We start from the raw sequence: 26,869 nt of genomic DNA on the forward strand, positions 1-26,869 counted from the left end.
GGGAAGCAAATTCCCTCAATTTTTGCTTGTCTGGGAATTGTTTAATTCCTCCTTCATATTTAAATGATAATCGTGATGGATACAGTATCCTTGGTTCAAGGCCCTTCTGTTTCATTGCATTAAATATATCATGCCATTCTCTTCTGGCCTGTAGGGTTTCTGTTGAGAAGTCTGATGTTAGCCTGATTGGTTTTCCTTTATAGGTGACCTTTTTCTCTCTAGCTTCCTTTAAAACTCTTTCCTTGTCCTTAATCTTTGCCATTTTAATTATTATGTGTCTTGGTGTTGTCCTCCTTGGATCCTTTCTGTTGGGAGTTCTGTGTATTTCCGTGGTCTGTTCGATTTCCCCCAGTTTGGGGAAGTTTTCAGCAATTATTTCTTCAAAGACACTTTCTATCCCTGTTTCTCTCTCTTCCTCCTCTGATACCCCTGTAATACGTATATTGTTCCTTTTGGATTGGTCACACAGTGCTTTTAGTATTGTTTCATTCCTGGAGATCCTTTTATCTCTCTCTGTGTCAGCTTCTATGTGTTCCTGTTCTCTGGTTTCTATTCCATCAATGACCTCTTACATCTTATGCATTCTGCTTATAAATCCTTCCAGAGTTTGTTTGTCTTCTGTGATCTCTTTCCTGGCATCTGTAATCTCCCTCTGGACGTCTGTAATCTCCCTCTGGACTTCATCCCTTAGCTCTTGTATATTTCTCTGCATGTCCATCAGCATGTTTATGATTTTTATTTTGAATTCCTCTTCAGGAAGACTGGTTAGGTCTGTCTCCTTCTCAGGTGTTGTCTCTGTTATCTTGGTCTGCCTGTAATTTTGCCTTTTCATGGTGATAGAGATAGTTTGCAGAGCTGGCACAAGTGAAGTCTGGAAGAACTTCCCTTCTTGTTGGTTTGTGGCCTTCCTCTCCTGGGAGAACAGCGACCTCTTGTGGCTTGTGCTGGGCAGCTGCATGCAGAAAGGTCTTCTGATTCTTACCGGGCTGCTATGGAGTTTATCTCCGCTGTAGCTGTGGGTGTAGTCTTCCTCGGGCTGCTGCTCCGATATGGTGGAGCTGCGTTGGAGGGGGAACAGCTGAGAGGCTCTTTATCTCTGTGAGTGGGCTCTGTGCTCCCTGGTGCCCAGGGGGTTAGAGTGCCCAGAGTTCCCCAGATTCCCTGCTGCTGGACTAAGTGTCCCAGGATGCCTCCGTCTGACTGTGGGGTCCCTGTCCATTTAAGGCTTCCAAAAAGCACTCGCTTTTCTTTGTCCCGGTTCTTTGGCTGCAGGGACCCGCTCACAGGTCTTATTGTTCTGTTTCCCTAGTTTCCAGCACCCCACACATGCACTGTGTCTGCTCTCTGGTGCAAATGGCTAGGGCTGGCTGTTTAGTAGTCCTGGGCTCCCTCTCCCTCCCCGCTCCAACTCCTCTCCTTCCACCAGGAGCTGGGGTGAGGGGTGCTCGGGTCCCACTGGGCTGCAGCTTGTATATTGCCCCCTTTGCAAGGCACTGGGTTCTCGCATGTGTGGATGTGGTCTGGCTGTTGTCCTGTGTCTTCCGGTTTCTCTTTTAGGAAGTGTTGTCTTTGTTTTATTTTCAAAAATATATGTGGTTTTGGGAGATTTCCACTGCTCTACTCATGCCACCATCTTTGCTCCACCTCCTGTATAGGAATTATTTCTGTATACATGATGTAAATTTCTAAAGTGTTCTTGCCTTTTAAAGGAAAATCTTCTGTTTGGACAGTCAGCCTATATGGATCCCTGCATTCCCTGGGAATCCTGCAAATGAATTCCCTGGGGAAAGGAAGGGTGACTATATACATATGATTTCCATTTTCATCAAAAACTAGTCCAGTGCACTGAAAGAGGAACTCTATCTCCCAGGGCCTAAGAATTTATCCCAGAAGGTAAAGCACTCAGTTTCCACTTTCTTTTCTGATTGCTACTAATCTGACATAGTATTGATTTTTAAAAATTTTTTATTTATTTTTTATATATATTCTTATGAAGGTTTCACATGAAAAAACTATATGGTTACTACATTTACCCATATTATCAAGTCCCCACCCATTCCCAAATGCAGTTACTGATCATCAGTATAGTAAGATGCCACAGAGTCCCTATTTGCCTTCTTTGTGCTACACTGTTTTCCCAATGACCCCTCACACCATATGTGCTAAACATAATACCCCTCAATCCCCTTCTCCCTCTCTCCTGACCCACCTTGCCCACTAGTAACCCTCCCCTTTGGTAACCACTAGTCCCTTCTTGGAGTCTGTGAGTCTGCTGCCTTCAGTTTTGTTCCTTCAGTTTTGCTTCGTTGTTATACTCCACAAATGAGGGAAATCATTTGGCACTTGTCTTTCTCTGCTGATGTATTTCAGTAAACATAATATCCTCCAGCTCCATCTGTGTTGTTGGAAATGGTAGGATTTGTTTCTTCCTTATGGCTGAATAGTATTCCATTGTGTATATGTACCTCATCTTCTTTATCCATTCATCTACTGATGGACACTTGGTTGCTTCCATATCTTGGCTACTGTAAAAAGTGCTGTGATAAACATAGGGGTGCATATGTCTTTTTGAATCTGAGAACGTTTATTCTTTGGGTAAATTCCAAGGAGTGAGTTTCTTGGGTCAAGAGGTATTTCTAAGTTTAGTTTTTTGAGGAACCTCCATACTGCTTTCCACAATAGTTGAATTAGCTTACGTTCCCACCAGCAGTTTAGGAGGGTTCCCCTTTCTCTGCATACTCACCAGCATTTGTCGTTCTTAGTATTTTTGAAGCTGGCCCCCCTTACTGGGGTGAGGTGGCGTCTCATTGTGGTTGTAATTTGCATTTCCCTGATAATTAGTGATGTGGAACATCTTTTCATCTGTCCATTGGCCATCTGAATTTCTTCTTTGGAGAATTGTCTCTCCATATCCTCTGTCCACTTTTTAATTGGGTTATTTGCTTTTTGGGTGTTGAAGTGTATGAGTTCTTTACATATTTTAGATGATAACCTCTTCTCAGATATGTTGTTCACAAATATATTCTCCCATACTGTAGGATGCTTTTTTGTTCTGTTGATGGTCTCCTTTGCCATACAGAGGCTTTTTAGTTTGACATAGTCCCATGTGTTCATTTTTGCATTTGTTTCCCTTGCTCGAGGAGATGCATTCAGGAAGAAGTTGCTCATGTTATATTCAGGAGATTTTTGCCTATGTTATCTTCTTAGAGTTTTATGGTTTCGTGACTTACATTTAGGTCTTTGACCCATTTAAAGTTTACTTTTGTGTATGTGGTTAGACAATAATCCAGTTTCATTCTCTTGCATGTAACTGTCCAGTTTTGCCAACACCAGTTGATGAAGAGGCTCTCATTTCCCCATTGTATGTTCATGGCTCCTTTATCATATATTAATTGCCCATATATGCTTGGGTTTATATCAGGGCTCTCTAGTCTGTTCCACTGGTCTATGGGTCTGTTCTTTTGCCAGTACCAAATTGTCTTGATTACTGTGCCTTTGTAGTAGAGCTCAAAGTTGGGAAGCAACATCCCCCCTGCCTTATTCCTCCTTTTCAAGATGGCTTTGGCTATTCGGGGTCTTTTGTGGTTCCATATGAATTTTAGAAATATTTATCCAGTTCATTGAAGAATGCTGTTGGTATTTTGATAGAGATTACATTGAATCTGTAGATTGCTCTAGGCAGATGGCCATTTTGACAATATTAACTCTTCCTACCAAAGATCATGGGATGAATTTCCATTAATTAGTGTCCTCTTTAATTTCTCTTAAGAGTAGTCTTGTAGTTTTCAGGGTATGGGTTTTTCATTTCTTGGTTATGTTTATTCCTAAATATTTTATTCTTTTTGATGCAATTGTGAATTGAATTTTTTTCCTGATTTCTCTTTCTGCTAGTTCATCATTAGTGTATAGGAATGCAACAGATTTCTGTGTATTAATTTTGTATCCCACAACTTTGCTGAATTCAGGTATTAAATTTAGTAGTTTTAGAGTGGATTTTTTATTGTTTTTTATGCACAATATCATGTCGTCTGCAAACAGGGAGAGTTTAACTTCTTCCTTGCCAATCTGGATGCCTTTTATTTCTTTGTGTTGTCTGATTGCTGTGGCTAGGACCTCCAGAACTATGTTGACTAACAGTGGGGAGAGTGGGCATCCCTGTCTTGTTCCTGATCTTAAAGGAAAAGCTGTCAGTTTCTCAATGTTTAGTAGAATGTTGGCTGTGGGATTGTTATATATGGCCTTTATTATGTTGAGGTACTTTCCCTCTATACCCGTTTTGTTGAGAGTTTTTATTATGAATGGGTTGAATTTTGTCAAATACTTTTTCAGCATCTATGGAGATGATCAAGTGGTTTTTGTCCATCTTTATGTTGATGTGGTGGATGATGTTGATGGATTTTTTAATGTTGTACCATCCTTGCATCCCTGGAATAAATCCTACATGATCATGATGGATGATCTTTTTGATGTATTTTTTAATTCAGTTTGCTAATATTTTTTGAGTATTTTTGCATCTATGTTCATCAGAGATATTGGTCTGTAATTTTCTTTTTTTGTGGTGTCTTTGGCTAGTTTTGGTCTTAGAGTGATGCTGGCCTCATAGAATGATTTTGGGAGTATTCCCTCCTCTTCTACTTTTTAGAAAACTTTAAGGAGGATGGGTATTAGGTCTTCACTAAATGTTTGATAAAAATTCAGGAGTGAAACCATCTGGTCCATGGGTTCTATTCTTCGGTAGTTTTTGATTACCAATTCAATTTCATTGTTGGTAATTAGTCTGTTCAGATTTTCTGTTTCTTTCTGGGTCAGCCTTGGAAGGTTGTATTTTTCTAGAAAGTTTTCCATTTCTTCTAGTTTACCCAGTTTGTTGGCATATAATTTTTCATAGTACTCTCTAATAATTCTTTGCATTTCTGTGGTGTCCATCGTGATTTTTCCTTTCTGATTTCTAATTCTGTTTATGTGTGTAGGCTTTCTTTTTTTCTTGAAAAGTCTGGCTAGGGGTTTATCTATTTTCTTTATTTTCTTGAAGAAACAGCTCCTGCTTTCATTGATTCTTTCTATTGTTTTATTCTCGATTTTATTTATTTCTGCTCTAATCATTATTATGTTCCTCCTTCTATTGACTTTGGGCCTCATTTGTTCTTCTTTTTCTTGTTTCATTAATTGTGAGTTTAGACTGTTCATATGGGATTGTTCTTATTTCCTGAGGTAGGCCTGTGTTGCAATATACATTCCTGTTAGCATGGCCTTGGCTGGGTCCCACAGATTTTGTGGTGTTGATTTATTGTTGCCATTTGTCTCCATATATTGCTTGATCTCTGTTTTTATTTGGTCATTGATCCATGCTTACTTAGAAGCATGTTGTGAAGCCAGCATGTGTTTGTGGGATTTTTCATTTTCTTTGTGTAATTTATTTCTAGTTTCATACCTTTGTGGTCTGAGAAACTGGTTGGTACAATTTCAATCATTTTTAATTTACAGAGGCTCTTTTTATGGCCTAGTATATGATCTATTCTTGAAAACGTTCCATGTGCTCCTGAGAAGAATGTGTATTCTGCTGCGTTTGGGTGTAGAGTTCTGTAGATGCCTGCTAGGTCCATCTGTTCTAATGTGTTGTTCAGTGCCTCTGTCTCCTTACTTATTTTCTGTCTGGTTGATGTGTTCTTCAGAGTGAGTGGACTGTTGAAGTCTCCTAGTATGAATGCATTGCATTCTATTTCCCGTTTTAATTCTGTTAGTATTTGTTTCACATATGTAGGTGCTCCTGTGTTGGGTGCAAAGATATTTATAATGGTTATATCTTCTTGTTGGATTGACTGCTTTATCATTATGTAATGTCCTTATTTGTCTCTTGTGACTTTCTTTGTTTTGAAGTCTATTTTGTCTGATACAAGTACTGCAACTCCTGCTTTTTTCACCCTATTAGTTGTATGAAATATCTTTTTCCATCCTTCATTTTTAGTCAGTTTATGTCTTTGGGTTTAAAGTGAGTCTCTTGTAGGCAGAATATAGATGGGTCTTGTTTTTTTTATCCATTCAATGCCTCTATATCTTTTGATTGGTGCATTCAGACCATTTACATTTAGGATTATTATCAATAGGTATGTACTTATTGCCATTGCAGGCTTTAGATTCGTGGTTACCAAAGGTTCCAGGTTAACTTCCTTACTATCAAATAGTCTAATTTAACTCACTTAGTATACTATTAGAAACACAATCTAAAGGTTTTTTTTTCTCTTCCTTTTTCTTCATCCACCATTCTTTATATATATATTAGGTATCATATTCTGTACTCTTTGTCTATTCTTTGATTGACTTTGGGGTAGTTGATTTAATTTTGCATTTGCTTAGTAATTAATTGTTCTACTTTCTTCACTGTGGTATTTTTTCATCTGGTGATATCTATTAAACTTTAGGAACACTTCTGTATATAGCAGTCCCTCAAAAATACACTGTAGAGACATTTTGTGGGAGGTAAATTCTCTCAGCTTTTGCTTATATGAAAATTGCTTAATCCCTCCTTCAAATTTAAATGGTAATCTTGCCAGGTAGAGTATTCTTGGTTCAAGGCCCTTCTGCTTCATTGCATTAAATACATCATGCCACTTCCTTCTGGTCTGTATGGTTTCTACTGAGAAGTCTGATCATAGCCTGATGGGCTTTCCTTTGTATGTGATCTTATTTCTCTCTCTGGCTGCTTTTAGTAGTCTGTCCTTATCCTTGATCTTTGCCATTTTAATTATTATATGTCTTGGTGTTGTCTTACTTGGGTCCCTTGTGTTGGGAGATCTGTGTACCTCCATGGCCTGAGAGACTATCTCCTTCCCCATCTTGGGGAAGTTTTCAGCAATTATCTCCTCAAAGACACTTTCTATCCCTTTTTCTCTCTTCTTCTTCTTCTGTTACCCCTGTAATGCGAATATTATTCTGTTTGGATTGGTCACGCAGTTGTCAATATTCTTTACTTCTTAGGGATCCTTTTCCTCTCTGTACCTCAGCTTCTTTGTATTCCTCTTCTCTAATTTCTATTTTATTTTTCATTTCGTCCACTGTAGCTAATCTGCTTTTAAAACCTTCCATTGTATGTTTCATTTCTGATACTGTGTTCTGTAATGATTGGATCTCCAACTGGAATTCATTCCTGAGTTCTTGAATATTTTTCTGTACCTCCATGACCATATTAATGATTTTTATTTTGAAATCTCTTTCAGGAAGATTCATTAGGTCAATTTCATTTGAATCTTTCTCTTGTGTATTCATAATTTTGCTTTGAACTAGGTTCCTTTGAGGTTTCATATTTTATGTGGCACCCTCTAATTCCCAGAAGCTCTACTTTCTGGAGCTGCTCAGCCCCTGGAGCAATGTTGGGGGGTCGCAGGAGAGCAGTGTTGGTGCCTGGGAGTAGGAAAGAGCTGTTTCATGCTTCCCAGCTGCTATGCCTGTCTCTACTGCCAGAACCAGTGGGCCGAGCACAGAGGTATAAGCCTTTATGCTTTGCGTTTGTAGCTGCTCTAGTCGGGGCTCCATCTGGCTGGCCTAATGCTAGGGTAGGTTTTGCCAGTTTGTGAGCCAGGTGGGGCTGGCTGGGAAGAAGGCACAGCAGCCTGCGTATTATGGAGGGCGGCCTTGGAGCTGCATAGCCAGCCAGGGGGCTAGAGTACCTGAAGATCATGAAAGTTCCCTACCTGCTGGGCAGTGTGCACCTGGACAATTTTGTCTACCTGTTCTTTTTCCTGAGCAGTAAGCTCTGTGCAATCCTTGCCCCTTTAGCAGCCCTCTCACTGGAAGTCTCTTAGACTACCCGCCTTTCTTTTGTCCCCAAGCAGCCTGTGAATCCCTGTTTTCCACAAGCAGCTGGAATCTCAGTCTCTCCAGGTATTCCACCTGTCTTAGCTTCCCAACAGTCCTAATCATGAGAGCACTGTGAAATGTAGGTTTGTGCTCCCTGAGCAGATCTCCAGAGCTAGGTTGTTCAGCAGTCCCAGGCTTTCATTCCCCCTGGCTCCGTTTCCCTTCCTCCTGCCAGTGCACTGTGTTGGGGGAAGGGCTTGGGTCCCACTGGACCACAGCTTTGGGACATTACCCTGTTCCATGAAGTTTATTCTTTTCTCCAGGTGTATGCAGTCTGGTGCAACCTTCTTTCCTGTTGCTCTTTCAGGATTAATTGTATTAATTATATTTTCATATTATATGCAGTTTTAGGAGGAAGCCTCTGTCTCACCTCTCATGCCGCTGTCTTTAATCCTCTCCCTTAGTACTGATTTTACATGGAAGCTTTTGCAAGTACTAGATATGGCAACTTAGCAGACTCTATGTTTCATAAGTAACTGGGACAGCAATTTTTTTTTCAACCAGGAGGGAAGCTGCCTGGTTCTACACTGCATTCCTTCATCACTTCATTTATGCTTTCTTGTTCCCAAGAGAATCTTCTCCATCTATATTGCATAGTACATTTTCTCATTCCCAGACTGTCTTTAGTGGAGTTTCCCCAGGATTCAGACTCTGAGATGAAAATTTTTATGCAGAAAGTTTATGGAGAATTTTCCTTGGGATCCACACCTGTCAGTGAAAGAACAAGGAGTGGGAAGAGGGAAGAGAACTGTGAGGCAGCCCCATGAAAGTGTCAGCATCCCACAGGACGCTGGGATGGACCTTCAGAGTTGTCCCATTTAGTCTTATCAAAAGGCCATTGGACATGGTTTATCCCTTCTCCCTGACTTCAAGGAATTGGCATAACTTTGTGGAGGTGTCCTACCTCTGAAGCCAATTTTCGGAAAGAGTCTTTGCTGTGAGCTGTGTACTCAGTTGTGAACAAGGAAATCTGGGTAGCACACTACAGATTTGGTTTTGCCTGTTTCTGATCCTCTGTCTACATCGCACAAGCTCTACTGTTGTAAAGTCTCTGTTGACTTAGCTCTAGTGTATAAAATCACAGATGAGGAAATGTTCTTAGAAGGAACTAGGGAGCTAATTCTGATCCAAGTCCTTCTACTGCCTTTTCAAATCATAGGTTTTCAAATGTCTCCCCTTGGGTTGTAGGGGTTATAATGGTGGTTCTCTCTTCATTTTTACAAAATGACAAGTTGACCTTACTCTTTCAAAGAAAGATCCACATAGGCTCATAGTGTTTATAGCCTTACTTGTATTATGAAAGAATAACACAGGAAATCAGCTAGGTTTTGAACAACATCAAAGACACAGGGCTTGGACACAGGAAAGAAGTCAAGCCAGGTTCAAAATTCTTTCCTCATTTTGAGTTAGATCCTCAAGTATGGAGACCACCAAGACATCTCCATAGCAAGAAGCTAGTTGTCTCATACCCTCCCTTCATCTGTTAGATTTGAACTTCAGGTAAGATCCCCTAAAACTCTGAGAGGTCATCTCTCCCTTGTCAAATTTTGAAGTCTACACAGACAGCACTATTATTAAGGTGAACTCTATGAAATTCTCAATATTTGATCATTTTTAACCTACCAAAAAGGCAAATGGCTCAGCCAATAGTATAAGCATTCTTTACCTGATTTCTGTTGACCCCTAATTGGACTATGAATCATTTTTAAAGGGTTTTCTTAACTCCCTGAAATAATATGAAGCTTTTGTGTCTAAGTGTTTATGTGGCCTTATTTTGGGGGTGGGGGAAAATAGGGCATAGCTATCAACAAATTTTATAAGGAAATCGTGATTTCCTGCTCACCCCAAATTAAGAACCACTGGGCAGTCAAAAGAACGCAGAACTTAAAGTTGGAAAACCCAAATTCCTACTTCTCCAGCACTTAACTAGAGGAAGTCTCTTAAGCTCTCTGAATCTTACTTTCCACTTCTGTCATATAATCTTTGTGTTTTGGGGATATTATAGTACAAAAATCTCAAATGGTAATAAGAACCCTGTGAGCTTGGTAGAGGCTTCAGCAAGCTTGTGCATATCATGCTTAGCAAACTGTAAAGTGCTCTAGAAACAGAATGTTTCTCCTCTTCAAGGCCTTCCCTTTCTCTCTGGAGTCAGGAAGGGCCATAGATGAGTGAAAATAGAAAGGCACAGAAAAAAATAACAACCCAGTAACTAACCAAAAGCATTTTAAAACCTCAGAGAAGATTCTTGTCAAGTTTGTGGTAAAGTTTCAGAATCTACTATCCAGTGACCACCACAAAGGATGACCTGGAAGTTGAAATGCTTGTCTTGGGAGTATATTAAGTGTGTCTGTACCCAGCAGGCCGATTAAAGAGGGTTTGCTTACATCCAAACAGTCCTGCGCTCCAGAAACATTCTTTTACTCTTACCCCTTGCCAGTAGCCAGAAGTTCTGTCTGATAGTTAATGTGCAGGATTTGGATGGAAATGCAACTGAGTGAGTGGGACTGGCTTCTGCTGCTATATGTCAGTCAGTGCACCTATCTATCTGTCTGTCTGTCTATCATCATCTATTTCTCCAATCTATGTTTTCTCTGTTTCAAAATATTTTGCAATGGATTCATTGAGCTAATTTCACTGGCAACCCCTCAACCAGAGACCATTCCTCAATCCTGAGAGTCATTTGCATTTTTAAAATATCTTGCCTCTTCTCTGATATCTAGCTATGTTTTTTCTTCTTCATAAAAGCCATGTTGAAATTACTTTTATATTACCCATGTCATACATGAATACAATCTCCTTGTTAAATAATAAAACACTGCAGATAAAGGTGACAATCCCCTTGATCTCTTAGCATCTTAGATTTTCTTCCCTTGGGGAATGCCTGGTGTTTATTTCAGATGAGTAGTCCCCAGGAGGTACACATTGTCCTGAAGTGGCAGCTGTTTACATCATGCATTTGGGGTGGTGATGAGAGACCTGTTGCATGCCTAGCGGCAAAGGTGGCCTAGGGGTAGAATAAGTGGAGATTCATATTGCTAAATTGACTGCTCTAGCCACTATCTTTCACATCAAGGAACATAAAAATCATTATTTATTTTGTATACAGTAAAAGTTGTCTTGACTATTTTATGTACATTAAAATAACTGTGATTCAACTGTGGAAAGAGCAACTTTCTAAGACATCTTTGCTTGAATAAGGAATACACCTCTAGTATTCCAATTATACTATCAATACTGGAAGTTTCTCTGTCTAAATGTATAGCAAAGGTGGGATTTTTATAAATACATATTGAACTGAATTTTCTGCAAAGTCTGTTCAAAGAGTTCTGCTTATAAAATGTATTTTTCATAAATGCCATTTATAAAGTGGAGGTGCATTCTATTCCAAAAGTCTCAATTACTGCCAGTTGCTGTGGAAGTAGAACTTGGAGTAGCAATTCACATTTCTACAAGTGCCAATTGAACATAGCGCATATGAAATCTTTTAGTTCATAAATTTCATAAAAGCACAATTCCCTATAAACCAAAATATGCAGGTGTATGTTTCATTTGAAATTTTTATTCTTCACCTTTGTCTTCCTGAAATGTAAGGAGAATGAAAAAGATTCTTTTTGGAAATAAAGGTGATTGAACATTGAGTGTTACTAGACTACAGATGCTGCCTGATGGGCTTTCACATGATTTCATTTAATCCTGAGAGTAGCCTCATGAGATACGGAGCATGTCTGTTTCTCAGATGTGGAAGAGGAAGAACCCTAGGCTCAGAGAGGAAAGATGGATTATTCAGATTTGCCCAATTAGTAAAGATGGAACTAAACTTCATACTCAGGGCTCTGCCTGGCCCACCCTCTCTCCAGAATAGTGAATTCACTTGGTTCCTTTTACCCAGTCTCAGATGGATGTTGCACATATACACAGATTTAAACTAGTGTCTGCTTTTGAGGCTCCTATGGCTGTACGAGAGAGTTTCTACTTTCCTTGCATCTTGTTGCTGTTGTGGGGCATATTTAGTACTCAGATGAGATGAAGTGTCAGTTACTTCTGTTCTGTCACTGTAAAAGGAAGTGCCTGAGACTCCACATTCTGTACCTTGAGCGAACCCTTGTCTCCCTTTGCTTTGTGTATCTCAGCATACCCTTGCCTGCATCTCTTCTGTAAGTCTCATCTAAAGAGACTTGGTTTTCCTAAAGTTGTGGCCTGAAAATCCTGGCATAGCTGATTCCCACGAACCCAGGCACAAATTGAGACCTTGCCGCAAGGAGCAGACTTCACAGCGATTTGGTATTCAAAGACCCTGAAAGCAAGAAGGCCCATTGCTGGGAGATGCAAAACGAGTTGCAGGCTGTGGGCACCAGTCCTTCCCATAGAGAGATCCACACCCTAAGACCTACCCCCATGAATGAGTTTTGGGTGGGCGGTGTCTTTTTTGGGACCCAACACGAGGTGGGAAGACTGAGCTTTCCTGTTCCTCACTGAAGCCACCCCACTCTTCAATTCTGAGGCCTGCTGGTATAAAGACACCAGATACTTGTTTGGACTCTGTCTGTTCCTGGCTCAGGAACAGCCCAGAACTTTCTTCCAGTACTCAGGTCTCTTTTGTGGTATAGGAAAAGGAAGAGGTTGTGGGAGTTCCCAGGGGACTTTGATGTTGTTTGCTGCTGGAGTTGAGGGCTTTGCACTAGACTCTCCGTGGCCGTATGGTATGTTTCATGTCTAGCTCTCATCCCCCCAAGAACAAAGGACCCCATATTGCAAGCCATAACCTATGGTCTGGAGGGTTTTTAAGTTGTAAAAGAATATTTATTACTTCAAAGAGTGGAAATGAAAAGTTGAAAAAAAGACACTGAAAAAAGAGTATGTGGCTGGTTTTTCCCTCAAAGGAGTAGAGGCAGAAGGGAGCTGGGCAGCACTGACCACTGCAAATCATAAAATCACCCTGATTAAGTCAGCAGTGCAAATGGACATTCCATAAACACACCACCAAGACTGAGGAAAAATCAGTCTGCAGACAAGGAAAATTACTGTGAAAATGCAAAATATGTTTAATTCTCCTGCTCCCCAGTTTTAGAGGAAGTTCCTGCCATTAGACATTGTACCCTGATTTTACATTAAGGACAATTTTCCTGGGCCTTCCTCGATCTCAGAACCCGATGAAGAGCTAGAGAAATGCACACAAAACTTCATAAGGTCTAGTACCAGACTCTAATAATGTAACACTCCTGAAACATCAGGGGAGGTTGGGATTTCTTCTCAACCGAAGTAAAGGGTACTGTTGAGCCATAGGAAACAAAACAAAACTAGAATTCCTGCTTCAACTAATTTCAGTGTGGTGAATAAGCTCACCGGGTTACTCCCCAATCCCTTAGATGCTTTCTTTAATAGTAAAGGATTTCCAGGGACCAAATGTTCATATTTACTTTGAAAGACTGTTTTTTTATTAATCAGCCTAACCATCTAGGAATATTCCTTACAAATAACTGAATTTTCCTGTGCCTCAGTGTTGGCTTATTTTCCAGCCACAAACAGGGTGCATATGCATGGAGCACCAGGGGGCCTGCCTACGAATAAACCATTTGGCAGCTTCTAACCTCAGAAGCCAAAGGCTCTGCAGTAGCCCCTCTGAGGTTCTGATAAACATTTCAGGGGAAGGACAGGGAGATGGGCAAGGAGAATCAGCTATGCCAGTTCAGAGCAAAATGTTAGCTTGGCAGAGACCTTGTTCATTTCTTCCACTTTGAAGATAAGGAAGGACTGGCTGGTTATGCAGTAGTTTATTTTTTCCAGCAAAGGTCTGTTTGGCTGATCTTCATGAGAGATCTAAAGAAAGACAGGGGTAAGTAAAACAGAAACCATTCAGATAAAAGTCCCAGGAAGTGTTGAAAAGCCCAGTAGCAGAAAGTTATCTTTCTATTTAATTTTGACTTTTGGTGTGGCCTTAGATAGCTTCCTGTGCTTTGTCTGTCCTTTTTCTCATGGGTGAAGGAGAAGGGGGCTCTTCCATTATAAATGGGGAGCCATCTGAGAAGTATAAAAATGGTGTAACATACCTTAGTAGCCCAGTGGGAATAATGGCTCATACATATGTGTGCTTATGTCTAGGTATGTTTCAATAGACCAGGAGTGGCTGTGGCAATTTTCATTTTCTTGATGTCTGATGGCCTGGCACCTGGGGAGCATCAGCGGCCAACGGTGACCCTGCATCTGACTGATGTCAGTGGAAACAACCACTTTCTTGGTGAGTCTGACAGTTGTCCCTCTGGGGCCACTAGAGAACAGTCCCACAGGACCAGAAGGCCTCTTGAGGTCTCTGTCTTACAACGTGTGGTACCTCACCTACACTGCACAGCTACCGAGAGGATAAAATTGGCACTGATAGGGAAACATGCTGTGGAAGCTGCATGACTGTCTTAAAGAGTTGTTTATCTCTACTTATTTCTCTTCAGGGACCTATGAACTGTCATGCCAGCATAACCCACTGGTTATCAATGTGACGCATCACCTGAATGTCCTTTCCTGCCCTACCACCTCTGTGCTGCTGAATTTCTCATCCGCACTGGTGGGCATCTCAGCAGTGGCTCTAAGGACATCTTCCTGCATAAGTCCTCCGACTCCCAGTAACTGCATCCCAGAGCACAAGGGGCAAAATCATCAGGGACAGAGGTAAGAAATCCCCTTTCTTACTTTCTTCTTTATTTTCCTTGAGGCTGCCGTGTCCTGCTATCATGTCCATATGTGCGCATTGTGTATACAGTGGGTGCTTAGTCACTGACTGAAAAGGGATCAAAGTACTTCTAAAAAGACATAAGAAGCAAGCCAGCAATTTGTAGAAGGCATACTTGGGTTTTATATTTTGCTCTTCTTCCCTTAGGTGAGCATAATTTTTTATGTAAATATTTAACATCTTTACAAGGTCTTAAAATCTTTTTTACATATAAAACCACTGCCTTCAAATCAACATTGTTATATAAACTGCCAAAAATTCTCAGCCAAAAACTCAATGTTCCCTAAGCAATGTACTGTTTTCCACTTGTTCCCACATGGACAGTGTAATAGCAAGTTTAACAATTAGCTTTTAAGGCACGTCAGATAATCAACTGAAGTTGCATATGGAAATCAGGAATATATTAGTTACACATGTCTTTGTGTAGACATCTGTGACTGTCATCATCCAGACAGAGGTTTCCTAGACTCTCAGCTGCAGCTTACAGAAGGACTGCTTCACAGCATTTGTGTGCCCAAGGCTGGCCCCAGGTGGGGAGGTAGCATGCCAAACACAGTAATTTGTGCTGCCCTGGGGCTGGACTTGTGCTATGAATGGTCTAACCAACTGAGTAGAACCATAGGTAACAGGGTTCACTCCCTCCAGGAGGAGGTATCAGGCAGCTGGGATCCTCGTCACAAAACTGGGGTTCCAGACAGTGCTTCATGACTAAAGAGGAGCTCTGATATCATCACGCCCAGCCAGGTATACTAGAAACCCAGCCTTGATTAGGGAATAGGAGCAGACAGTACAAGTGGAACGTATTAGTTATCATTTGCTGTGTAACAAATCGGCCCAATATTTAATGGCTTGTCACAGTTTCTGTGGATGAGGAACTCGGACCAACTCAGCTGGGTGCCTCTGGCTTAAAGCCTCTTATGAAGTTGCCATCAAGCCATTGGCCAAGGCCACAGCAACCTGAAGGAGAGTTCAGTTCCAGGTTCACTCATGTGGCCATAGGCAGGCCTCGGAAGGTCTGCATCCAAGCTCACTCACATAGGTGCTGGCAGCAGGCATGCTCACACAGTGTAGCTGATTCCTTGCCACTTGGGTTTCTCCATAAGCTTCCTGAGTATCCTTCTAACATGGAAGCTAATGGTTCAAGAGAGATAGAAAGCCAGAGAGGGGGGTACATGAGAGGCTACTCAAAGGGGAAGCCCTAGTCTTTTTATAACAATGCTGGAAGTGATAACCCATTACTTCTGGTATTTTCTATTCATTAGAAATGAGTAAGTCCAACTCATACTCACAGAGATAGGATTGCATCAGGGCATGAATCACTGGGTGCCATCTCAGAGGCCATCTACCACATGTGGTAATAGTTTATGTTAATTGAGTACTAACTGTGTGTCCAGTATTGTAAGTGCTAGGAAGGGAGACAGAGCAAGGCAGAGAACCTGGATAATGACACTGTAACCTTCGCAAGTTCATCTGCAACTTTTAAGTCTTCTCAGTGAGCAAACATCTTCACATTTTAACTCAAGAATGTAGATTACTAAAGTAACATTGTTTACTGGAATTATTGCCTGTTGTGTACTTTCACATTATTTTCTCTACTGGCTCTACCTCTGGCCTCAAGCCATAGAGAATTTCTTGCAGGTCCCTGAAGCATGTGTTCTTCATGATCTTCTTTGCACATTATGTTCCTACTTTCTTGAATGCTTTCCAGTCCTTTTTTACTTCAATTCATATTTCACCTTCAGGATTCACCTTCTATGAAGCTTTGGCAAACTCCTTCCCTGTTTCCATAGGACTTGAATACAACCCATTCTTGACAGAAGCAACTATCACATTGGGGAGTAACTATTTACTTGCTTTTCTTTCCCACCAAATTGTGAGCTCCCTACAGTGGGAATTCTGCTCAGCTTCTCTCAGAAGACCTGACACACAGTAGGTGTCAGAAATTCTGTGTTGAACGACAGTTACAGACTATATCTCTAAATGCTCCATGGAATAGAACTGAATAACCAAACCAAAAAAGGAGAAGTCACAGCCTGTGTAGACCTGAGGGACAAGAATTCTTCTCACCATCACAGCGGTGACGTTCTGACAAAAAATTTTATTCATTGTGATCACCCCTGTTGGTTCTTCACATATTTTCATTTGTCACTGTGGGAAAAACAAGTTTTCTATACATGCATGCAAAGCAGTAGAAATAAGATCTGATCCTCCAGTTTACACCGAGTTATCTGGAATGCAGAAGCATTTCCAAACCACATGTGACTGTCAGGAGCCATGCAAATTGGCTTTTCCTTCTCAGCAAGCAAATCAGTGCAATATAGTAAATTCTGATATATCCAGAACCTATTTATCTCATATACTTTTTTTGTGAGCAGACTTAAAATCTGAATCTCTGTGTACTCTCAAAGAACAGAAGTCTTTTTAGCGTCTTTGTTTCAATCATTGTTGTAGATGTAGATAGACCATAATATGAAACCCTCAAATTCCGGGCATAGTAAGAGGGATTCTGGGCTACCTCCTTCTTACCCCTTATGACCTAAATTCCATTAATATGAAAATGGACAAGGGAGAGCTGACAGATGCCTGGCCATAGAAGATGTGTTATCCATTTTTGTATTTAACCATTAATGACCAATGGCCTACCGCTTCTACAATACTGCATCTTTAAATCAGCCTGACTGGCTCATGGGATCTTAGCTGAAGGTCAGTAAGCCTAAGTCTGGCTCTGTAATGATGTTCATGACCCTCACCTAAGGCCCTTTGGCGTTAAGCCCTTTCTTCATCCTTTTTTCCAGTCTGCTATGATGGATACCCAGTTTATCTACTAATAATAAATCCTTTGGTTTTGAAAACCCAGCTCCGTGTTCCTGGTTTTGGCTACCAGTGCTCAATAAAAGCTCAATTAATTCTTACTCTCTTGCTATTCCAGCCGTAGCCACTTTAGAGTAAGGTCCTGTGTAACAGCATCCCATGAGCTAGTGTATCACGCAGAACCCAGTCATCCCAAGATTGTGTTGATGGGTTTGGGAAGTGGGAACCATCTTTTTGATTAATGCAATGGGATTTAGAGTGTGTCCCAGATATAATTCAGGCACCTGTAGGTTAATTTGCTTATATAAGTAGATTGGCTTGCAGATAACAGGACCTTTATTACCAATTTTGGAAATTCAGAGTCATGTCTAGAAGAATTTATTACTAGGCAAGAATTGCCGATGGACATGTGGTTTCTCCTTCACAGAATTTTGTCCTTCCACATGAACACAGTGGAAACATTGATTTTAATTTCTCTGACCTTACCTGATGGTGTGTCCATCAGGTCACTCAGTATTGGGTCTTCTGAAGATGAAGAACATTATCTTTTTCAGGGCATGGACTGATGGCAATAGTTGAAACTTCGGAGTACTCATTTTTTTTCAGCATTTGCACTTTCTCTCCTTTTGATTTTCTATTTACCTGCTCTACAAAAGTTTGAGAATGCACTATATCCCTCCAAACAATTGTGTTTCTTTCAGTTTTCCCTTGTATTTCCAGCAGTTCTGGATTTTTTTATTTAATGTTACATAATTAAGTATATAATTGTTTGTAGCTGTTTTATCTTTATTAGGATCATAACCCTTGCCAATCCTTTGCCCCTTTAAATGCTTTCACTTTGTATTCTACTTTGTCTGGAATTAAAATCTCCGGCCTTGCTTTCTTTTTGTTTGTATTTGTTTGATAAATATTTGCCTCTCTTTAATTTTTAACCTTTGTCTGTCTTCACTGCCAATGAGCCCAGGGCACATTGCTTCACTGCATTGTTTTCAAAGACAGTAGGATTTCTCTGTGTAAAACTCCTCCAAGCTTTTATTCTGAAATTTTATTTCATGGTTCTCAAGCCTCTAGTATCCTGTAGGACTCTGCAGCATATCTTTTTACCTTTGGGACCCTTATCTTCCAGGAGCCAGTGGCCTTTGCCAATGCCTCTCCCCACTCCCCCACGGCTCCGCCAAGACCCTGAAATGAGTAAAGAACGGGTGGTGCTGATACACACTGATTCACAGAGAATAAATCTTTGACCCCTGAAAAGTAGTGCCCAGTTTTCTGGTTTTTACAGGGGCCAGGGAATAAAGTATGACCTGTTTCCTTCTCTTCTTTTGGTATGGCTCCATTCCTTATTTGCTGATTTTTTTTTTTAAACAACAACAAAAAAAATGCATGCTTTGGCTTTCAATGATGTTTTTCAGTTCAATTCCAATACATTTTGAAATCAGGAGGAAATCCTCACAGGCTGTCAGTCTTAGTTTTTGGTATTCATAAGAGTTTTCTTATTTTTCTGTATTGTTGGTATTTGAGTGGAAAACAGAGAAATTACCTCATAGTCTTCTTGTGAAAATAACAGAATGATAGATGTGGAGTGTGTAGCACATTCTAGCACCAGGTGGGACCCTAGCCCAAGGAAGTTTCCACCCCATTGCCTGTCCTTATTTTTGACCATTCTTTTACAAGGTATGCCAGTGATCAATCAATTTGCTGCTTTTCAGCTCTAAATCCACTGTCATCACCATGATTTGTAATACCACGACAGGATTTTATTGCTATTTATCCCTTGCTGGCTGATACAATATTACGTTATGTCAGTAAAGGACGCTGGAGGGACACTGCTAGGAGGAGGGGCATCTCTTCAGCTGCTGCCACATGCTCAGCACTAAGGTGCAGAACACCTTCAGGTACAGAGACCACTTGAATTCCCACAGTACTTGTTTCCAATGGCTGTTCATCACCATCAGCCAAAGGCTTTGTTAACTGGGATCTCTGCATGTCATGGATTACTGGCATCCCATTCCCTATTGACAAGGATATCAGCACTACACCCAAGCCCCAAGGCACAGTCAAACTGGGCCCTACATCCTATCTGTGAATCTGTCTCTTTGTACCATTTCCAGTGCCGTTCTCTATCATTTGGGGTCCAGTCAGGATACAGTAATTAGAATAGGGAAAGTTTAATGTAAATAACTAGTAATTGGTAATGGAAGGTTACTAAGGGCTAAAGAGAAACCTACTGGAAAGAGAGTGGATAAAGGGAGTGATCATTACTTCTAAGAGTGAGGGAAGAGTATCGAAGGAAGAAATACAGAAAACGCCCCTTACCTAAGTTGGACGCTATCACAGATGTCATCGGAGAGGGTGGGGCAGTGGCACCCTGGATAGTGAGAAGTTTGCTGAGGTTTCACATGCTGTAGCTGGCTGTCAGGAAACTGCCCCTAGGGTGCTGACCCCAAATCCCATTAGGAAGCTGCCTGGGGCACCCTTGAGACTTGCTGAGTCACTGCATTTGGGGTATTGCTGGAAATTTTTGGAGGTTGGCTGCTGGGCACTGATGAAACTTAATGGGAGGCAACCCATAAGGTGCCAGTGAGACTCTCTGGGAAGTCATTCACAGGGGTACCCATGAGACGCACTGGGAAGCCAGCCAGGGTGCCGGTAGAACTTGCTGGGATGTGCAGGGTGTCACTGCAACTCGTTAGAGGGTGAGCCCCACTGGATGAAGCTCTGGTGAGGGTGGGGGCATGAAGCGTCACAGAAGCAAGGAGAAGAAAGCATGTAGGACTCAAAGGAGATGCCTCTTCCTCCTGTGATGTCTCTCTTAATTGCACTTACTAGGAAAACATGACATCACGCTAACTGGCAAAAGAGCAATGTTTACACCGTCCATCTCTACTATCACAAAGCAGGGCAATGAAGGACGGATTTAGAACTGACAGACAGTAAGTTGATAACTGGCAGAAAAGGTCTTGTCAAATAACCAAGAAGAAACCTCTTGTCTCTTTGCCTTTTATGTTTCAGATAAGATTTCCTTTAAGTTCCTGGCTGTGATATATAGACCACTTTTCTCTATAACTGCTACATAGATTGACCTATTTGGAAATGTGCAGTTCCTTTTTTTAATGTCTTGAACTTATTTTAAGTCCAAGGCAAGCATAAATTATAAATACCTCATTATCGTATTCAGTATTAATATGCATTGTGATTGAGATAGAAAACAAGTAATAGATACTCAGAAATACAGAATTATAGTAAGTTCTGAGGTTTACCTTAAACTACAGTTTATAAAGCAAAGCATGTTAAGCTAAAAATGAATGGGATATTAATATTTTTAAATGAATACCTATGTAGAAACCTGCTGTCTTTCTTCTCTATCTTGCTTTCTGTCATTCTTTCTCATTAACTATATATAGTAATGATTTGATCCTTTTAGTCATTGTGGATAATTAAGAGTTGATTTATGTAACAATTTAGGTCTCATACAGTGTGTGTGTATGTGTGTGTGTATGTATGTGAGGGTACACATTGTATGTACATTGCTGTATTTTTACTTCAAGTAGAAGAAAGGTTTTTGATAAATTTATGTTCAATGTTAATTGATTTGTAAAACTGTGGTGTGTGTGTGTATATATATGTGTGTGTGTGTATACAAAGAGATAGATTATTGATCATTAAAAAAATATGCTAGTAATTATTTTTCAATTAGGGAAACCAAGACTCAGACTGTACAAATTCACATTATTCAAGATTAGCAAAACTAATGCTGGAATCCAAGTAATTTGTTTTTAATAAAGAAAGTTTCTGTCACATGAATGAAAAACTGTTTCAGAAAAATACCCATACCTACTACTGTCTGAGGAATTCTGCCACCCTCTTCAAACTGTATTTGGATTGTGGTAATAAGAGTTTAATTGACCCTAGACTAACTAAAAAGCACCTATATTTTAGATATGTTTATTTAAATGGCATATTTATTTTGGGGAAACCATGAAACCAAGAAATATAGATGTAGGTTCCAAGTAATGTGGGTCATCTGGTGATATTTGATGGAGTAGGTGATAAAGGGTGGGATTGCAATGAATCTTTGAACTTTGGCCAAGTTCAGGAAATGGATTACAATATTAGGGAAATTATATGGGTAGAATCCAGGGTATTTGGGTTCATTAGGAAAGGATGTTTTGCTTCAGCTTCTATGAGGTCCTAGCGCAAACAAAAAGAATCTTGCTCCTCATAGAAAGAAAATCTGAGAAAAAATATTCCACTTCCTTGGAAGTTAGAAGTGCAGGTAAACCAGAAAGAGGTACAATTTTGAAAACCTACTTTATTATGTGCCTTAGTTTTCTGTTGCTGTGTAACAGTATTGCTATATACTTAGCAACTTAAACCAATATACATCTATAATCTCACAGTTTCTGAGGTCAAGATTCTAGGCCAAGATTAACTGGGTCCTCTGTAAAGCTATAATGAGGTGTCAGCCAGGAATGGGTTCTCATCTGAAGGCTTGAGTGGGGAAAAGATCCTTTTCCAAGTTCACAAGGTTCACATAGTTCCAAAAGGCTACCAGACTGAGGGTCTGTTTCCTGCTGGATTCTGCATAGAAGCTTCCCTCAGTTCATTGCCACATAGCCCTCTCCACTGGGCAGCTCACACATGGCAGCTTGTTTCTTTAAAGCTAGCCAAAGAAAGAGTCTCTTAGTGAGAATAATTTTCAATCTTAGGTACATGAGCAGGTGACATTTTTTTGTCATGTTTGCCACATTTGGTTGGTTAGATGTGAATCACTGGTTCCACCCACACTCTACTTGAGAGAATTACACAGGGGTGTGGATTCTAAGAGGCAGAGATCATGTCCATCATGATACATTAGCCTCTATTAGTTGAATGTGCATAGACCTTGGATGTATAAGTATCTAACCACACGTGCCTCTTATCTTATCAGAGCCACACATCTCATATATGTAGTTTCAACTTACTGGCCAGCTTGGACCACAGGGATGTACAAGGAATTTGTATGCAAGATAAAAGCATGAGGGGAGAACAATGATTCCAAGAATGAGGTCTTTCCATAGTAATTCTCCAGTTGTTGGTAGATGGGTTATCTAAGCAGCTTTCTACCAGAGAAATGTCCTTTTAACTCTCCGTTGTCTGGATATAGCACTTCCATTTCTGAATGATGCATATCCACATTTTATTCTCCAGTTCATTTGCCCTTATTCCTAAGCCTGAGCCACCTTCAGAACCACTTTCTCTGTGATTCAGCGGGAATTATTATAGTATTCATTAAAGTGAAATTTAATCAGTAATATAAGTTTGTTTCCTAGAAAATCATGAAATTACATAAAAATCTAAAAATAAAAAACCGTGGTTATTGTTTAAAGATCTTTGTTCTGATTCTTTGTATAAATCAGTTGGGTAATAGAGTTAATGTTTTAGCAATTTTGGTCTAGTAAAATGTGATTTTATAGATACATTTAGTATATGTGTGTGTGTAGATAAACATTTAATGTGTATGCATGTATTTCACTTTATGCAAGGCAACCTTTTGGAAAAGGTTAATGTGCATTAAATGATTCAATTTTTTAAATGACTGTGCCATTCAAAAGGCACAGATTTTGTTTTTGAAGTAAAACAAATATTTTCATAAAGAGCAATGTCAGCCCCAGATTTTCCCCTTTTCTCTCTTTCCCTTTTTTTCTGCATAAATCTGCATTTTCCTGTTTACTTAAAGCAAACTAAGTGTGAACACATAAAGTCTGAGTAAAGAAAAAGTAATGAACACACGCATTGTGCTATTATATGATTCTCTATTCAAGGCAATAACTCATAAACAGAATTTACCTTTGGCATTAACAATATTTACGACTAGGCTGTTATGTGGGCATCAGTGGGAGTTCAGCCTCTACTCTTATGTAAGTAACATAAAATGCTCATGTACATAATTAACATACCTGTCATTTGTTAGCCATGCTTGTGTAAAGAAGTCAATCAGATAAGTTAAAAAATGAGTCACCAGAGAATGCTGTACATCAGTTAGGTCCAGAATGCCTCAGGATGCACAGAGACCTGCATGCTCATGTACATGTTCACCGAGTCTGTCACCACTGTTGTCTCTGTGTAGCTTCTGCTCTTCAGGTTGCTTCCTGAAGCAGGAACTGCAAAAATAAATAACACAGGGAGAAAAATCAACAATTAACTAGCACCAGATAACTCCTAATTTTCTGTTTGCAATTTGTGAATTGTGGTGCCATGCAGTGTTAAGGCACTCTCAGGCTGACTTACCCCAGCTGCCTTACATCCTCAGATCCCCCTTGCAGGGACACCCCTGTGCTGTGGCAGTAATGATATCTTTAGCCTTAGAAGGCTATTCTTGAAAAGGCAGATGCACTCAATGAGAAGACAGAGCCTACCTCAAGTATGGAGGATTTCCGGGTCACCCTCCATGGTGTGTGGAGAATTCACCATGCACGTGGGACTTTGACTGGGGTGGAGGGATGTGGTAGAAAGGAAAGCACCTACCTTTTCCACAGAACTTCGCTTCTATGACTTTAATAATCCCCAGAGAATTTCTGGGAGGAAGGGGCTGTATTTTCCATTTGGGAGACGTTGGGACTCAGGTATGAAAATGTTTTTCCTTGGCCACATTGTAGATGACGGGGAGAGCTGGGGCTCGATTATGAGGCCTCTGAGCCTCAGCCCAGGAACATGGAGCCAGCGTACAGCTCAGTGCCTGCTGTATTCAGTCCCTGCTGTATTCAGTCCCCACTGTAATCAGTTTGTGAGCCCGGGCTCGGTAATAAGATCATTCCATCTCTATTATCCGTCACTCGGCTTCATGCCTCATTATTCCCTGGAACCCTCATTGCTGCTGCTTCACCAGTTCTTATTGTGCTCCAGATACTTGGAGTTAGATTTGAAATGCCAACCCTTCCTCTTCCTCCTCTGCCTTAATTGGGTCCCTATATTCTGCCAGGCCTCCCCTTCCCCTGCTCGATTCTAGGTAAATCACTCAGACCACCTCATTTTTGTTAGCTTCACAAAGTGAAGGGCTCCTTGCTTTCTTTTGCTAGGGGACTACGGGTCAAAGCATTTGTTTATTCTTTGTCTCCCCATCCCTTATTTTTAGTAGAGGGTTTCCTTTTAATGCCCTAAGATGATGGGAAGTATTCTTTCTTGCTGCTGGGAAAGGCACTATAGTAATAAAATATATATTGCAATTCTACTCATTTGATTATCTTCTTCCCCAAAGCAGTTCAGCAAATTAACATTGAATCTGGTTTTGTTTCTTAAGCAAGGAAAGAATTACAGTTCATTAATTGTTGCCTAGTTTTCTTGCCCAACTTCCTTTTCCCAGAATGATTTGTCCTTAAAATAAGAGGGAAAGAGGAGAATCCACGGGAGAAGATTCTGTTTCTCCTGGCTGATGGTAGATGGCATGGCGGGCAACAGGTCTGCCTTGGGATGCATAGGGAGCTGTTTGAGTCTTTTTAACTGTTTGCTCTCATGGGGTTATAGAGGAAAAATGAAAAGGTCATGGCATGGTCTCATTTAGGAGTTTATTGGAGCATGGCTAGACTCTTCTAGAAATAGCCTTTATTAAAATATTACCTTGTCTGAGATGTTTTTTAGTGAGATACATTCTGGAAAATAGCTGGGTGGCAGCTTTCATTCAAAAGCCAGGAAGAACCACAAATAGTTTAGGAAGACTTGGGATTGGAAGTCTTGAAAATTTCTAGAGGTCTCTTTAAAGTAGAAAATACCTATTTATTAGAAGTGGAAATGTTTTAAGTTGTTATCAACTCTTTATAGCGGAAGGGTTCTCTTATGGACCTTGGCAATTCGAAGATAGGCCAGGTCCCTGATGAAATGCAACCTAGTGTATAAGCATCTGGAAGTTTGGGTCAGTATGAGAAGCAGAATAAATGGTGCTAAAAAGACAGAGATGAGTTTAAAATGTCACCTGCTTCCCAGTTTTGCTTGGTGCTGGCCTTGTCTTTCTGGGCTGTCTTCACGGCAACTGGTGGAGAGAGTATCAAAAAAAACAACCCTAATATTTCCAGGGTTCTATCATTTTTCCAGCCTTCCAGGTAGACAGACACTGCTGATGGGTTTGCTCATAAGTTCTGGTTGGATGACTGTCAGGCCATGTCTGGTTCTGTGGAGCCCTCACTGTGGAGGCAGAGGAAGTCTGGTGATTGGAATGGCTGCAAGGCCGATGTCCAGACCCCTGCCTCCTGCTTTTGGCTGAGTCATCTCGTCTCACCAGATGATCTTGGGACAGTCTCTTCCCTTTTTTGGGCTTTCATTTCTCCATAAGCAGATGAGTCATTGATGCTGCAAGGCTTGGGATGTCAACTGAGGACTGACAGATTCTGGGGTGACAGGATCATGGGGACAATGTGAAGCTGCTGTTGGGGAATCCAGAAACCTCACAGGGAAAGGAAGTCAAGCAGAGGGAGAAGCCCAGGAGGCCCAGCACGTGTTTTATGTTCTGCAGTATTTTGACATTTGATCTTAGCCCACCGTCCCTGCCTCACTGCTCTCCAAACCCTTGGAATGTCCTAAGTGTGGAGAGTGATAAAGGTGTCTTGTTATGTCAGTGTGGTAACCTTGGGAAAGCACCTCAAGAATGGGGCTGGTTGCCAGTGGGGTCAACTCTGTGATCAGAGTGTTGGAACTTTTGATCCCATCCCCCAACCTCTGGGGATGGGAGGGGTCTGGTGGCTGAATCCATCAGTCATGCCTATGCCTATGCAATGAAGTCTCCATAAAAAATCAAAAGCATGAGGTTCAGAGAGCTTCCAGGTTGGTGAATACATGGAAACTGGGGTGAGGGGTGTGCTTGGAGAGAGCATGGAAACTCCACCACCTCTCTCCATATCTTGGCCTGTGCATCTCATCCATCTGGCTGTTTTTGAATTATATCCTTTTATAATAAACTGGTAATCTAGTAAGTAAAATGCTTCTCTGAGTTCTGATTGCTGCTCTAGCAAATGAGTCAAAAGGAAGAGGTCCTGGGAACCTCTGATTTATAGCTAGTTGATGAGAATAATAGTTAAAAGTCTGGACTTGTGACTGGTGTCTGAAGTCCAAAGAGGAGGTTGTAGGACCCTCCAGTTTATAGCTGGTTCATCAGAACCACCAGTCTATAGCTGGCTGATCTTGGACTTGCAACTGGCATCCGAAGTTGGTGGGGGAGAGGAAGTCTTGTAGGACTAAACCAGTAACCTGTGGAATTTGATCCCATCTCCCAGTAAATAGTATCAGAATTACATTTAATCGAGTTGAATTCTTGGGCACCCTGATGTCTGAGAATTGCTTGGTTGTATGTGGGGGAAACCTCTCCCCGGTGCCCCAGACGCACACATTGGAATCAGTCTCCGAACACTAATTTAACTTCAGGGTATGAATTTGGTACTCATTCAAGGTTCTGGCTTTCAAATCCTCAAGATCTCAATATACCCACAGCTTCTGCATAGCCACAGAGAAGCCATT

General features: G+C 40.8%; 1 protein-coding gene across 2 annotated transcripts in view; it reads left to right on the forward strand.

The window, feature by feature from the left end:
* Positions 1–26,869, forward strand: part of PAPPA2 (pappalysin 2) — a 281,412-nt gene that overhangs the window by 163,446 nt on the left and 91,097 nt on the right. For both annotated transcript variants that reach the window (XM_037022528.2, XM_073216797.1), the window contains exons 13-14: positions 13,954–14,089; positions 14,298–14,514. In XM_037022528.2, the coding sequence (XP_036878423.2) occupies positions 13,954–14,089; positions 14,298–14,514 (353 nt within the window). The remainder of the gene's footprint in view (positions 1–13,953; positions 14,090–14,297; positions 14,515–26,869) is intronic.

This window comes from Manis javanica, chromosome 11 (genome assembly GCF_040802235.1).
Source record: "Manis javanica isolate MJ-LG chromosome 11, MJ_LKY, whole genome shotgun sequence".
NCBI lineage: Eukaryota > Metazoa > Chordata > Mammalia > Pholidota > Manidae > Manis > Manis javanica.